The sequence below is a fragment of the Anguilla anguilla genome, chromosome 6 (genome assembly GCF_013347855.1).
Source record: "Anguilla anguilla isolate fAngAng1 chromosome 6, fAngAng1.pri, whole genome shotgun sequence".
In the NCBI taxonomy this organism is placed as follows: Eukaryota; Metazoa; Chordata; class Actinopteri; order Anguilliformes; family Anguillidae; genus Anguilla; species Anguilla anguilla.
Window position 1 is genome coordinate 41,451,645 of NC_049206.1, and position 16,267 is coordinate 41,467,911.

At 40.7% G+C, this 16,267-nt stretch overlaps 1 protein-coding gene across 2 annotated transcripts in view; it reads left to right on the forward strand.

Annotated features, from left to right (window-relative positions):
- LOC118230858 (MAM domain-containing glycosylphosphatidylinositol anchor protein 2-like) overlaps positions 1 to 16,267 on the forward strand; it is a 137,436-nt gene that overhangs the window by 14,367 nt on the left and 106,802 nt on the right. For both annotated transcript variants that reach the window (XM_035424269.1, XM_035424270.1), the window contains exon 2: positions 14,427 to 14,566. In XM_035424269.1, coding sequence (XP_035280160.1) covers positions 14,427 to 14,566 — 140 coding nt within the window. The remainder of the gene's footprint in view (positions 1 to 14,426; positions 14,567 to 16,267) is intronic.

A 16,267-nucleotide genomic window follows, 5' to 3' on the forward strand; every position in this document is an offset into this window, starting at 1 on the left:
GCGTTAATGGCAATGTATTTTCCGCAAAGTGAATATGTGGCAAAAGAGATGGAAAATGCTTATCAACATTAAATGAAATCTTTTAGCTGTAGTGGACCGTGGGGTCACAGGATCTTCAACAATGCTGTAACAACCTGCCACCCACCCACGCACACACATCCAAGCTTAACTGTTGTAGCATATACGTACTCTGCGCAATAAGTAAGCAGGGTAGAAATGGCATTGAATTGAGTTTTTGGAACGCAGGACATTTCAAAATCTGAAATTGCAGGATTATTAAATCACAAAAATGTGCAGTCCAGTGGCAAACAGTGTATGAAGCACAAACTAGGGTAACACATTTTTGAAACTGCTTAGAAAAGGGTCACCTTGGTTAGAGGGCAGAGTCTTTGTGTGAGCTAGCTCACTGGGGCAACAAAGGTGTGATGGGCTTCTCCTAAAAATTTGCCTGCCCAGGTGCTGTGAGGGTCCAGGCAGATGGTCAGAGACCCAATTTCATGCCTTTATAAGCTTTCTCCCAATGCCACTGAGTGTCAGATACCGATGCTGTGCGTTAGCTTCGCTCGCTACTGTATCTTGTGGCCGAAGACCCTCGCAGAAACACGACGAAGAAGAAGAAAAAAACTTTGGTTTTGGTGCATCGACTTTATTTGCATCAATTTGCATTAATGCATTCATTTGCATTCAGGGCTGCAACGCCTGCGCGTGTCACACAAGGATAAAATCTATTAGGCAATGAGAGCGGACTTGGGTCTCTCTCCTCTTGCCTCTGTATCTCAACAGGAGGCTTTATTGTAAATCTGCACTCTTCGGGGCTTAATCCATATCAATCCAGGTTAAAATATAGTCGATCGCTGTCAGTCTCACATAGCACATAAGCACTTGTTTCAGGTGAGAGGGTTGTAAATGTGACTAACTGCTACAAATAATGATGTTTATGATGACTTATTATTTGATAAAGAACAGCAGCCAGGCTTGTCACTGTGGGTCTGTCTCTATGTCCTTAAGAGAGGAATTGAAGTTTTTTAAAGCAATACTTTTTTTTCATCATGTGATCTGTGTTCATGGAAATGGAAATTTAAAAAAAATATATTTATATATTTATATTTCTCTGTTTTGCCAAAGTGCAATACCAGTTAATTGATAAATAGTATATTTTCTTACATTGCACTACAGTGTCAGTTATATCGAAGCAAGTGTTGATAATTGAAAATTTACCATAGAGTACCGGCTTTTTACATAATACTTTTGTAGCAATTGTCAATGTAATTACATCCATTAGAATAGACTGCATTTCAGTTACAAGCCCACTATCATATGGCATGTGGTTTGGTGTAGGGTCTATGAGAGGAAGTGGAATTACATGAACAGGTCTCCCACTCTATTGTGGTTACTGTGTACCACATGAATATGTGCAAACTGGGTGGCTTGTCAGCACACAACACCGTGATGCAATGGGAGCCCTTAAGCACAGTTTGTACATGCAGTTATCCAGTTGACTTATAAAGTACTTTTGCTTATAAAGTGTCTACCACAATGTTATTACTGAGCTCTTCCCCTGGCAAACCAATTTTCTCTGTGCTTCTGGAAGTTGAATTTGGTTTTGATGTATGGTGTTATTCCTAGCACAGCATTTACAGGTGATTTGCCAATTGGAAAGAAATAATGAAGGGGTAACAGTTCCAGAGATGCAGCCCCATATATTTGGGAACCCCCTTCATTGCAATTGGAAATGAGCCAAACTGACCGCCGGTAACAGGTGAGATATTAAACAGATTACCTTGCCTTTTCATAGTTTCCTAAATCTGCAACACCATCATCCACTATCATAACTATAGAAGCTTATGGCTTTGTAGTGGCCCCGCTTTGTGTCATGTTCTGGAATTGGCAATGGTTTTGATAATGTGACTGCGTCAATGCCCGGTGACAGATTTATGAGAGGCCAGGTTTATAGAACATTGGTGTTGTCCACTGGCACTCAGCCAATCCTGACAAAAAAATAACCTTGCCTCCGTTTCAATCCCCTGGCTTGCTGAATGAAAGTACACTGGATTTTCACTCCCGCTGCTTGAGATTATTTGAAAAACCAGTAGACTTTTTGTTTCATGTGTCAGCAAAAATATTCAGCAAAAAAAATAATCCAGTAAAAATAAATTTCAGTAGTGTGCATTTTTGTATTACATTGTTTCTATTTCCTCAGTCACTTTTGAGCCATCTTTCTCATGCTTCTTTAGAAAGTCCCATTTTAATTTGAATGAATCCAATTAATGCATCCACAATCAATTGAAATCTGAATCCTTATAAAATGCCATTAGAGGCCTATTTCCCTGGTCATGAAAATAGTAATCCTCTGAGGCCTTGATTCTGAGTAATGTTCAGTAGTAAGACCAGAAATGAAATACTGTCCATCTGTATAAATTTAGCCGTAATTCAATCAAAATTAATCCTTCACTTATACTCACAATGGATATTTCTTCGCAGTTTGACCAGATGCAATTGTTAGTGGTTTAGCCAGTTCAAGCAATCACAAAATGAGCTTGCCAAACTGATTTAACAGTTTTTGTGAGAATAAATAAATAGGCCATGCTTTTAATTTAAAGTTAAGTAGAAATGCTGTCATACAAAGACATACTGTATAATTGATTCTTAGTCTTAGTCTACAGGCTTAACTGAACTATACAGGCCTGAGTGTGATCCAAAATATTGTGTGTACCGTATAACCAGATAATTACAGTTAAAAAAAAAAATACAATTTCCTTTCCTAGATAAAACATTATATGCCATTATTATTTGGATATTTATACAGTGCAGTCTATAAGTGTCCCAAATGTTGTTTTGACTCAAGTACTCAAGCACATTGGATTTGAAGTTTTATTGTTAGGTTAATGTGCAGACTTTCAGCTTTAATTTGAGGGTATTATCATCCATGTCAGTTGATTTGTGTAGGAATTACAGCAGTTGGAGTAATTAACATAATCTTAACCCCTTCTGTAGTGCCCCCTCTTAATGACATACCCAAAATAAAATGGTTACTATTCTTAAACTTTTTGACTACAGGCGTAATCCTGGTCTCTTCTGAAAGCTAAACCTTGGGAGTTTTTCAAGAGTCAGAATTTCTCTAAATATTACTGAAACAAAGTAACAGAAGCTCAGACACAGGCAGAAATGATAATTCCTCTGGAGAATTCCTTAGTAAACAATGGACATCAATGATTCTCAGCATCTTTTTGGGACTAAAAACTACTATGGAATTTGTTCACTTGACACTTGTCGTGATAAGGATACCAACTTTACTGTGATTCATGTCATCTGTAGATTTCTAAAAAGCATAGAAGGTGAGGATCCTCCGTGCCTGTTTTGCATCTCCCGATGTTGCAAAATAATCAACCGTTGTCATTAAAACATTGGCATCATTATATGGAGAGTTTATAGAGTTTATAGAGATAGAACCATTTGGCTGGGTGATTGATTTAGCCAGTCAAGATCATTCCACTTTTTACCCCTTCAAAGTATGTTTGGGGTCAAGTGCTGTCTAGTGAGTTTTGAGGCATTTGGTTGGATCTGAGCAGATAAGATGTTTCTTCAGAATTTGTATTGCTGCTGTCAACATCATCAATAAGGACAAGTGAGCCAGTGGCAGCTGTACATGCCAAAACCACTAGAGGCCCCAACTATACAGTTTTTAATTTTATTTATTTATTTATTTATTTGCGCAAATTTAAAATCAACAAAGGAAAATAAACTAGTAAGCAGAGAATTGTGCAGGTAGTAACAAGAAACCCTAAGGGGCTTATGTAAGGTCTCTACCTATAATAATATACAGTTTACATATATTATTTATATATATTTACAACACATTACATCAATACATATAAACATAAAATGCTGGATAGTATATACTAGATATAATTCTTAGCTCTAACCTGGACATTCTGTTCTTGAGGCTGACCAGTGGTTTGTATCTTGCATTTAACCCTTTGAGGATATGCTGGTGTTGTATTCTCTTTATGGTAGTCTTTGACACGTCTACATCCATGAGAGTGTTCTCGAGCTGTTCAACGGTTGAAAAGGGTTTTTTCTACACAGTTGAAAGTATTCTTCAGTCATCCATTACAGTGGTTTTCCTTGGTCTACCAGGTTGTTTCCTATCACTGTGCTCACTAGTGCGCCTTTGCTTGTTAACAAAACTGTATTTTGACATTCCTAATGTTTTGTCTCTAATCAGTTTATTCTGATTTGTAAACTTCATGATGGCCTGCTTTACTGGCATTAACATTTCTTTGGTCCTCGTGTTGAGAGACAATAACAACAGCTGCCAAATGCAAAAACTACACCTAGAATCAGATCTTGACTTTTTGTTTGTTTTTTGTGATGAACTAATGATGCAACAACACAAGGCTGGCCAAGACAGCTCAGCAGCCAATTGTTCAATTAATTTTGGTCAATTAAAATGGGGGGGACAATGTAGTCCTACACAGATCACTGAATATGGAGTACCTTCAAATTAGAGCTGACTGTGTCTGCACTTATATTCATTTCCAATACAATGTGCTGGAGTACAGAGCCCAGAAACCAACAATGATGAAAACTATGTTTATTATGTAGGAAATATCTTGGCCTCACTTAGTGTTGCCAACCATTCCATATTACCTTGAACACCCTGTGTGTCAGCTGCGAAAGATGTGTTCTGAATGGGATGCCCTTCTGTCCCATAGTTGAGCATTCGGTCTATTGTGCTTTAGAATTGCTAGATAGTTAATGAGTGCCACAAATTCATTCACTGAATGAGCAGGTTATATCCCCCCATTCTGGCAGGCTAATATTGGGAGCCTTATGCTCACCATTGAAAAATATTGACATACTCTTAGAACATATTCTTCAGTGTTAGAGGGGTGGTGCTCAAGGTGTTGGCATTTCTGCACCGGATTTATAGAAAAATACTAATAAAGACTTGGACCAGGATTCAAGATTTATCCATAATGTTTACTCAACTAATAGCAGGCATTATTTTCCATTTTATTTTTTTATTTTTCATTTTCCTTCATCAACACAGTTTGGTGAGTTCAGTACTCACCAGCATTACCTTTCCAGTGTTTATGAAGAAAAACAGTTATGCTAAAATTCATTTTAAGTCAAGCGTAGAAGGCAAATGTTGACTGAATCGAGACCAAGGTATTTGCATACTTCTATGTAAGCTGTTTGAGTAGTCATGTGGTTACTGGTGAGAGGTGCAGGTCAACAGTGAAGTAAAATGACCATAAATCTCAGGCTGCTATTTTAATGAGGTCTAATTAGTTGTTTAATTAGGTGTTCAAGACTATAAAAACTGCTAATGGAAGAACTAATTACCATTACTCAGTTAAATCGAATACTAGTTTATATTACTGATTTGTTAAAGGAGCAGAAATGAACAGAAATGGACAGAAAATGTGCTGTACCTTTACTAATGTCTCTCTGTTAACACAACTTTCCAGCTACGCTTAGCTTTCTTGTCATAATAGCAATCTTATACAGATATCAGATACAATCATGTTAAACTCATGTAGCTGTTCCCTTAAGAATTTTAATCTAAAAAGTTACTAGCTAATTTGGCAGAGACACTGCCACCTGGAAAAAATGTGCCATGTCTGTTTTTTCTTGGCATCAGTGCTGGATGCTTACCTTTGGCATCTCTACCTCAGGCCGACCACAGTTGCATTACCTACGTGCAGCATTTGTGATACTGGGTTGACATACAATGGTCTCCGTTCAAGCGGATCAGACAGAGTGCTGGAATTGAATCACAGTTGAATTCTATTTCAAAAAGGCGATGACCGTTAAACAGAAAAGCAGTCCCCAGCTGCTGTCTCCTCGCTCCCTCCATCGCTTTTCGTAGACAGCCCACAATGCATCGGTGTGGTAATTGTGCCAGTTACCAAGGCTAGCAGATGGCTGTACTGTACAAACCAAGAACTAGATCAACACCTGCGGGCATGTTCTATAACACAGGTGATATTCTCATCAAATAAAATGGAGCTCTCCAAAGAATTCATTTTTTCAATTTTTTTCATTATCTCATGTATATTCGAGTAAAATGCAAAACTGTCGCTTTTCATAAATGTCACTGAAAAAAACAGTTCATACAAGGCTCACATTTATATTTCTCAAAGCCCAACCTCTTCACCATTAATGCAACAAAAATAAATTCAACAATTTGACCATTTCTAGGCTCTTTTGTCATTGCCAGATTGCTAATGCTGTGGTTAAGCTAGACCTGTCTTTCATTGGTCGTCATGGTAAGGGCTGGTCAGACGTCCTGAGAGAGTTAAGAGGTCAGATCTCCAAGTTCTAGTCTCAGGGCCACTCATGGTTTTTTGCTCATCATTAATTGCATTTCGCTGAGCATTGAGAGATGTTAATTGACAGTGGTGTGACCCTAAGGGTTGTGTTGGATGGCTTGAACCACAGACTTGTATTTATGTCAGACTCAAGCTGCAATTTTCCGAACCTCTGACTTCAGTTCTCATAAAAGATTGCTTTGACTTGGACCCAGACCCATTGTCTGATGGCACTAATGCTCCTCTGCTAATGGAATATCTATTTAGACTCGATAACACAAAAAAGAAATTGACTTTCTATTATGTGGTCTATGGAAATTACTTTGTTTAAAGATATTTTATTTCCTTGCTTGCATGATTGTTTGTTTTGTTGATTGACTGACTTACTGATAGACATAAGGAACCACGTTGGTTCCTTAGTGCTGAAAGCATGTGCACCCTGGTTACTGAAACAGAACACCTGCCATTGGCTTCAGGGGCTAGGCAAATTGGTAACCAGCCAAACCTGTCTACGTAAAAAGTTATAAAGGCAAAATCCTGGAAGCACTTAAAAACATGTTTTCAGGAACCTATCTAGCAAACAGAGAAGAAGCCCCCCAGCCAAGGGTTGGGGAAGAGGTGATGCAGACTGATTCACAAATAATAAATACTTAAACGCTGTCTTTTCTTAAACACCGAGACACTCCTTTAAGCAGCCTAACATGTGCTTTGGTGTACATGTGGGTGCTCAAAATGATTCAATGGAAAATATGATATGCTCTGACACAGTAGGCTAAGAAAGGAACAAAAAGCACTATCAATGCAAAAGTTGATCAATTTTCCAATGAAGGCAGTACTAGCAATTCTAAAGAGGTACTTTTCCTCGCTGAATTCTGGAAGCACTTGTCTTAAGAATGCTGTCACAACAGGTGCTCTTTTCCATTTGGCTTGGTTTGGTCCGGGAGAGAATATCTGAGGTCAGTGTACTCTAAGATATTTTTCTTCCCTTTTGTTTTTACATTTCTTGTAAGTCTCCTGGTCCACGTTTCCTGAATGTATGCACACTTAATCAGAGGTCAGATCAAATGAGGATTTTCTAATTAAAGTTGCATTGGTGCAATCTTTTTCTTCTCAAGACCAGCTCAGGGATGACAAAAATCTGTGGAAGAAAATAGCATTACCCAGGTACACAGTGTGTCTAGGAGTTGTGGTTTTCTTGTTAGCAGACAGATTCTGCTATGAAGATTTAAATGTGACTTCAGAGGAATGTTGACTTATTTTGTGACAAATGAACGTGACGCATACTGGTGAAAGAAACTAGTTTCACCTTCAAACGTGGTCAAAAGGAGAATGTGCCTTGTTCCATTTCCGTTTGGCTTCTGAGCAGTTTGTGGTAGAATTTTAGAAAATGCAGATATTTCATCCTTACGATTTGCTCAGGTGGGTGGTATAATTTTTGAATGAGTTTTCTGCTGGTGTGCCTGTTAAAGGGTTAATGTCCTTCAGCTCTGGGAGAAAATCTTTTATCTCAGCATTCTTAGGCGTGACATGAAAAACATTACTTAGATTGTGCCCATTATGTGTACTTGTCGTACCCAGCAGCTGTGTCACGATATCTAAATAGAACAGTGTGTCTTGTGCTTCCCAGCGACTTACAAGTCAACAACAAAACAAAATGAAGAAAATATCGAGATGCTCACACTTTGACTTCAGTCATAAACATTTCCTTATAAACAAAGTCCTATGGTCAGATGTAACGTTCAGAGGCCCCATGTCCCTCACCCCCCTCGTGCCCCGGCTCCAAATCTGAGAAATGAAAGGTAAACTCAAGAAAATTTGCGGCCAGACAGAACACCACTGGACACTTTGATTGTGTCTCCCAGGCTTTAACGAGGCTGCATGACTCTGTTTCATTGCCGGGACTCTGGAACCGCTGATGGCCACAGCGTGAGCTCCAGTATGTAATAAAAGGGGTATAAAGTGGAGGACAAACAAACTCATCGGGGGAGGGGAAGGGGGATGGAGGGGGGATGGGGGGGGGGGGGCAGGGGCAGAGGTTGAAAGTGGGTTTTCTTTTTTCATGGTTCTATTATTCCCTGCAGAGAAACAGCATCAAATAAGAGTCACAGCAGTGGGAGGGAGTAAAAAAAAAAGGACTGAAACACTTTCACTTTTGCTGACAGAGATGTTCCATGATTGAACATTGCGTTTTTGGCCAATGAACGAGCTACTTATTTTTGATCAGTACGGAAAACCTTTTCTGTGATTTATCAAAAGAGAACTGGAGCATTGGAAGGAAAGCAGCAATTCAAAAAACTCACTGAATGGCCTACCACTTTGGACCAAAGACTTTATTACTAGAAAACCTCATTAGCTGTACCCTATAGCCAGGAGGTCAGCTGCAGTTGCTATCACAATTCTAATGAATGTTGGGTAGGCACATTTTGAAAGCCTTTTAGAATGTGGTCACTGAGAAATGGGCATGCATACCATGTTGCTCTGAAAGACCGTGGTAAATGTCATCAGAATAGTTTGTTCTGCATCATAAATAGGGGAGCTATGAAGTCCTTTTTAGTACTGGAGATTTGCCGAACATGTGCCCTTTTTAAAGCCACACCATCTGCCACACTCAGGTAACTCTCTGCCCTGGACTCTAAATACAGTGTCCTCCAAAAAATCTGACTTCCGTGCTTGCTAAATGTGAAGTAAAAAGACTGCATAAAACAAATAATACAAATACCGAGCTTCACTTAAATTCTCAAATGGGTGGAACACATTTTACTTCAATAATCATTGTTGGAATGAAGAAAAATTCCAATAAAATTAAATAATTTATAATTAATTTCACAAATAAAATAATGTTCAAGTATTCAAACCCTTGTTTTCAGTATTTTGTGCACCCTCCCTTTGCAAGGATAACACTACTGGGTTGTTTTTTATAGTGATGTTGGTGGTGGGGTTAGTGGTGGTTGGGGGGGGGGGCATTTAGGGTGGGGATCTTTGACCGCTCCTCCATCTTTTAAGATCCTTCAGATCCCTTGGTGCTTGGTGTGCACTTGTGGACTGCTCTTCTCAATTCAAACCATATATTTTTTTTTGGGTTCAGGTCTGAAGACTGAGTCTGGAGAAAACAGTAATTTTGAGGTCAGTTAACCATTTCTTGTTGATTTTCATGTATTTTTGGGATCATTGTCTTACTGTAAGTTCCATTTGTAACCATTTTTGGTCTTCCAGACAGAGCAAACTAGGTTTAGGGCCAAAATACATTGGTACTTGTTAGAGTTTCTGATTCAGTTGTCATTAATGAGAACCGAAGGACCAAACCAAATATCCTCAAATGTTCACCACATTTCATCATAAGTATCATTTTCAGTGCCCAAAAAGTTCAAATTTGGTGTTGTCTAACCGTAAGACCCAGCTCCAAACACTTGTTCCAGTGCTGTTTAGCAAACTCCAAATGCTTTTTTGTTGATTGCTGTGTATAGAGGCACCTGGAAACCCTGCCAAAAAGCATGTTGGCATGGAGGTGGCATCTGATTTAGATTTGGAGACTGTGCTCACAATGCAACCCAGGTTTGTAGATCTCCAATTGTGCTGCTTGAATTTTTCTGTTCCTCTCAAACCATCTGCTTTCCTGCTCATGGGGGCAAGATTCACTTGTGTCTACCTAGCAGTCTATTCAGCAGGTTTATCATAGTTCCAGTGGCTTTTAGCTTAAATGGTATCTCTATTTTTTTATTTATTGTTTGTATCTCCTGACTTGCAAAGATAAAAAAACCCTTTGTCTTGTTTCTTGCTTTCCCCTGCGGTAATGGATGAGACATGGATTTCAAATGTGTTTTTTCTTTTTTGTACCCTTATGAAAACAGGAAGCAATGAGAAGCAAAAATGCTGTTCCCTTAGTTTGAGATGACCTTACAAAAGTATCTTGTTAGTGCAGGCATTTCCTTTTCGGAGCATACAATATAGCTCATTACTTCTTTGCTCATCTTTATTAAAGGTACGAGTAATTTAGTATGTCCTTAATTGTCCGAACACAGTTTGGCCAGTTCAACAATCAACAAAATTGACTCATCGTGCTGTGCTTGTGAAAAAAGCTACATTTCTTTTCCAAAGTTAAAGACTGTTGTTGATTGTATCCAGGCCTCTGTGTTGTTTTGCCTTTGGGCTTGGGGGAGTGCTGTGCTGTACACTGTAAGTGGTTTTTGGAATTGCCTTCCCCAAATGTTCTGGCAATTTCAAGATCTTGGTTTTTTAAGGATCAAAGCTGCAACTAGTGATTTCCCTCGCCTGCCTGTAAAAGAGCTATTAATGTGTTAATCTGAGCTCGATGAGAGGGGTGCGTGGTGCGGTGAGCCTTGGCCACTGGCCGGGAACTCCTGTACATGTTCTCTTCTACCCATGCTTCCTGAACCGATGATCAGCGGCTATAGCCAATCACAACGATTATCCTCCCCCTGCAGATAGCTGATTAGAGGGGATTATGGTTGGAAATCGCACCGTAACAGGACATTATTGCTGATTGGGGCCTCCCAGCATGAGGGCTGGGCGAGAGGAAAGGCAAGCACGTCGCGGCCGGATTAGGTGGAACCTTTCGCGTTTCCACGGTCCCCGGGTTTTTAGAAATGTAAATGCAATCATGGCTGTGCATGCCGTGTTAAGTCATGTAGCTAGGAGTAATCAGCGGGCATTCTCGCAAGGCAATTTGATGTTTTATCAGGAGGTAAAACTGTGTAATCGACAGTCTGTTTTCCTTTTGCACGCTCTTTAAATCGTTGAAGCTCGTGCTTCCTGTGTGGAAAGGGTGTGGCTCTACGCTTTAGTGATAAATTATACTTCTTGCTTTGTTTGGGTGTCTTTCTAAGTTACATAGTTTAACACTGTAAACATTTGACCTGTTATACACTCTTCTTCTACATTCTGCTGTGTACTTTATGAACTATTTTATAAAGCTGTCATAAATGCTGTCTCAGTCCAGGTTTGAAAAAATCTGCACCCTTGTTGTGATAGGAATAGCTTTGTGATGATTGTCCATGTTTAATGCACACACACACACTATTATACACGCAAACACATACACACACATACACACACACACAAACACACACTTTGCAGCCCTATGTATTCCCTGTGATTGGGCAGGAGCCAGTAAAGAGTAAGCAAACAGGCAGTCATTAATATTTTTAGGTCAGAAGTGCTCAGCTACAAGATTAACAAAATCTCTGAATTTTATGAAGTACACTAAATGCCCTGCAATCAGTGGCCAAATGTAGCTGAGGTTGGTTGTTTGCTGTATTTTATTACGCTTCCCTCAAATGTGCTGAACTGAGTTAATTTTACTTGTTGGGAAATATGTTTAGCTTTGCCCTGCTGGGTCATTTAGAGAAATACAGGAACAGGCCCCTTCAGTCTCAACGCCTCACCCTCAAAGCCCTTGTGGCCATTTTAGAATGGCATTGCTGTTCTCTTGAAACAGGTTTTCCCCCAGATGTTGGTATCCGGGCCTTTTCAAGCTTTTTGGGAGCCCGCGCTCCTTACCTCATGCACTCATGAACACACTAAATCTGCATTGAAACAATTGGCTTATGGATATACATGAGATCATTTGCAGCTGAGGCTACCGGAAATGTGAAGTGACTAGTAACAGTTATGGTTAGCTGGTTAACTAGCTAGCTACAGTGCACACACTAAAATATTATTTTAGTCATTTGATTTTGTAGAGCACACATGTGCTTGACATTAACTTTCTGGCTCACCAGCCACTGTCACTAATGGTTTTTCAATGTCTCTAGCCACTCTAGCAGTTCCACCAGCCTGTTCTAAATAGGGAAATTGGACAATGTAACTGCATGCATTTATTTGAATATAACATTTTATTTTAACAGTAACCATTAAAACTAAAACTATCCAACCTGAGTAGACTCGTGTGTGTGTGCACATGCGCGTGTGTGTGCGTGGGAGGGAGAGAGAGAGAGAGAGAGAGTGGAAAAATCAGTTTTAATCACTAAGTAGCCTACACTTAATAAATAAATTATGCACACTCTTTACTACCATGTTACATTTCAGTCCAACCTAAAAGATCATTTCAATGACAAAGTCTGTGCATTGCAGACACGTTTGTAGATTATGTGGCTCCATGTTCGGCTGTCGTTTGATTTCGCCTACATTTCAGACTTTTTGACTTTTGACTGAGGAGGCAAAAGCAAGAGGGTGAAGTGGATGGGCCAATGGGTTGAGCACGCTGTGATTATGGGAGTTGAAGTATCATGTAGTATCACCTCCATTTGACTTATTTCAGATGTCTTTTGTAAGCTACACTGAGTTTTCTTTTCATATAAAATGCTAACAAAAAGTCACCCACCAAAGTGGTCGGTAAGCGTGATGAAGTTCTTATGTCACTGGCGAATTCTACCCGCGTGTGGCGAGTGGCAGGTGTTAATGTCAAACCCTGAACACACTGCATAAAGCAGGATCTTCCAGCCGCACGTGCTATGCCTAATGAAATACTATAAAGCGAGGGTTATCTCCCAACCTAGCTAGCTAGCCCTGAAGGTTATAGCTAGCCCATAATAGTTAATTTTATGTATTTGTTATAGTTAACCCTTTGTGTGGAAAAAAGAGTTATCAGGACTGGTCATTTTAATTTCATAACAATGAATACTTTCAAAAAATAAACAAAAGCAGATTGACGGCCGTGTTGGGGGCCTTGCATAGCCACATAGTCCCTGAATAGCCAGAAACAGCCTTATTCGGGACTCAGGTGCCTACTCATGGCCCCCTTATAATTTTCTGTTTTTCCCCGAAGTGAATGGCTCTCAAGTCACTGCTGTACCCCACCTGTGGTTGCTCACAAGGTGCACTGCTGACAAACTCCTCCCATGCGCTTGCCTGCCAGCCAGCGGCTATTTTACTCCCTACAGGCCATACAGCGCTACAGGAGAGAGCTAAAGCAAACTGGAGCATATACACTTTTCTTATTGACAGCAAATGTAAGCCTCTTTTTACCTGGCATCCTGTTGGGTGGACCTCAGGCAGTAGTAACCCAAGGTACACCAAAGGACTTAAAGCCACCCTACCCTGGTTGGACAGGGCTGATTGTGCACCAACAGTGTGGACTTCCAGTCTGGGTCTGCTATTGACGTAACTGAGGCTTGCACCTGCAACTATAGAGCCAGATTTTACTGACTGAACCACAAAACTACTCGATTGTAGTTTAATGAACTATTGATGCATTACAAGGTCCAAAGCCATGGAAATAAACAGAAAAATTCAGGGCAAAGTAAGACCCCCTGGAAATCATTACTCTTCGAGGATCAACTGTGAATTTCATAGTAGGGACTTAGAGCTAAAAGGAGGGCTTGCATTGGGGGTGGGGGAATGGTTGGAAGGGGGTAGTTACTGCAGCAGCAAGTGGATGAAATGGAGCCTATAGTGATGTATATAGCTCTTTATCATGGGTATCGGCTGAAATAAATCTGGCCTTATATTGACATAATGTCTAAACAAGTCAGCATCAGATGTGTCCTGTTCATATATTAATTGTCAGTTTATTTGTAACAAATAAAACGCCTTTTCCTGTCGGTGCTTGTATATGTCTGCAATAACAGGATTGTTGGAAAGGTATTCAGTGATGGGAAAGGACATTTGATTGGATGGGAATTTTCCTTTGTGGATAACAACTCTGTTGAGCCTGTCAATGTTTCCAAGCGAACTAGCTCTGACAGTATGATCATAGCCTCAGGCTATGACAGAGATGTCAGCCCACTGTATTGCTGTTATTACAGCTTTTTCTGTAAATCCAGTATTTAAATAATTGCAGTATGGACGGTATTGATGAAACTGCAGTGATGTCAATAACTTTACTACAGTCATGACAGCATGGCTGAAACTATACTAATGGAAGTTTTTTCATTGCATAGTAAGTGAATTGGGAAGAGATGAAAATACATCTCCTGTGTGTGTGTGTGTGTGTGTGTGTGTGCGTGTGTGTGCACGTGCGAGTGTGTCTGTGTTCGTGGGTGCATGTGTTGTTCTGTGTGTACAGCATGTGTCGACAAAGTGTACTTCCTCAGTTGGTATGGAGACATTGGAAGGCCTTCTGAACTGTCCCCGGGTCTTCTCTCTCAACAGCGCCCCCAACGGTCCGCATCGTGCACTCGGGCCACGCCTGCAATGTGGAGGAGGAGCGCTACACCGAGCGCGTCTACACTATCCGGGAGGCGGAGACTCTGGAGCTCACCTGCCTGGTCACAGGGCACCCACGTCCCCAGGTAAGGTCACCGATCCGAGCCGGCTGCCGGCCCCGCCGGCTTTAACCGCGCCGCGCGAGCGCTTAACCGCGAAACTGCGCTCCCCGGTGCACTGAGCCCTCAGTCCTCCGGCCTAGCTTGCAGCAGAATCCTGGCCGCTGGTCCGTTTTCATCAGCAACCTGCAGATTGATCTGACCCGCAGTTTACTCTTCATTCAGCGAGGTTTGTGGTATAAATAGCTTTTCTAATGCGGTGAGTTTGCTGGTTTCTGGCTGCGTCTCAGCCTGGCTTACTGTCTCTGGGCATCGTGTCTGGTGAGAGCCTTGCACTGAATTTTATGCACAAATACCACGTAGTACAAGCAACTGCAGGATGTGTTTACTCAACCTGTTAATGTACCGCCCTGCTAAACCATAGATCTGTTTGTCTGCTATACAAAATTGTTCATCTACAGACCCGATCATCTATAGGACTGTTAACATACCAAAGTTAAGGCACACAACTGGTAAAAAACAGGTTGTTGATGCAGCGGAAAAGTGCTTCTGCCTTCACAAACTTTTTTGTTTCCAGAGCCAGGAAAAAGGAGCTCAGTGGTAAAGCTCAGTGGTTTGGGAGTCTGTGGGAGCTTTTTGAGGGAAACTCTTAGCTCAGCTGTTGAATGGACTGGGTGGGGTGTGAGAGCATTTCCTCCCGCTCCCTCTGTTGGCTTAGTGATCCCACCACCATTGGCACAGAACCACAGACTGGCTTTCTCTGGATAATGTGAGATTGCCTTGCATCAGATATACTGGGATCATAAGCCCAGTATATACAGTATATTATAAGCCCGGGTTATACAGTATATTGCTCTTCAGTAACACATTTTTTATTTCCTCCAGTCAGAGTGTTTTGGAGACTGGAAAAAGAAGTCAGCTATAAGCCCCAAAGGCCCGGCAATTCATCTTAAGATCTCAAGAAATATACAATTTACTATGTTGTTTCCTACCCTGCAATGGCCATTCAGTAACAACAAAAATGTGTCAGTAGAGGTGTGGCAAGCTAACTAGCAACTAAAGTTAGATAAACAGGGCTTCTTGCACAAGTATTAATGGAATTGATGACTAGCTGGTGATAAGCTTTGGATGGTTAAGTATCTGTAGGGAGCTACCGAGAGTTGTCTTAGTTATGACAGTTTGCTAGGTTAGCAAACTAGCTATGCTAGCTAGCAAAGCTAGCTATTGCGGCTAACTTTTAAACATAAAACACATCACAAAATCAGTCAACGTAACATATACATAGGCTATGAAATAATATTGATGACATTTATATTGCTCCGAACCATCCTAGATTTCAAAATATGCTGTCGGTCCAAGCCATGTTTTACTCAAATGCTAACATTACACTTCTGGGTTGAACTTCCCCACTCAGCCTCATTGCTGCTTTTAAATATATCCAGAAATATACAACATGCTGTTGGCTATTAACATAATACTAATACCTAGCTACCTACAACATGAACACCTTTTCACATCCACAGTTGCGCTGTTTTTCTGTCCTTCAAAACTATTGGACTCACCTGCTGTTGCTAGTCGTTTAAGATTAAAACCGCCACCAACCGCATGCCACTGCCACACGCATAGGTTTCAACGATGGGGAGTCAGTGAGTCAGCAAGTCAGCCAGCCCCTCAGTGAGTGACATTCACTGTTCTTGGCTGACCCTCAGAGTCCAGCAACAGTGAAAT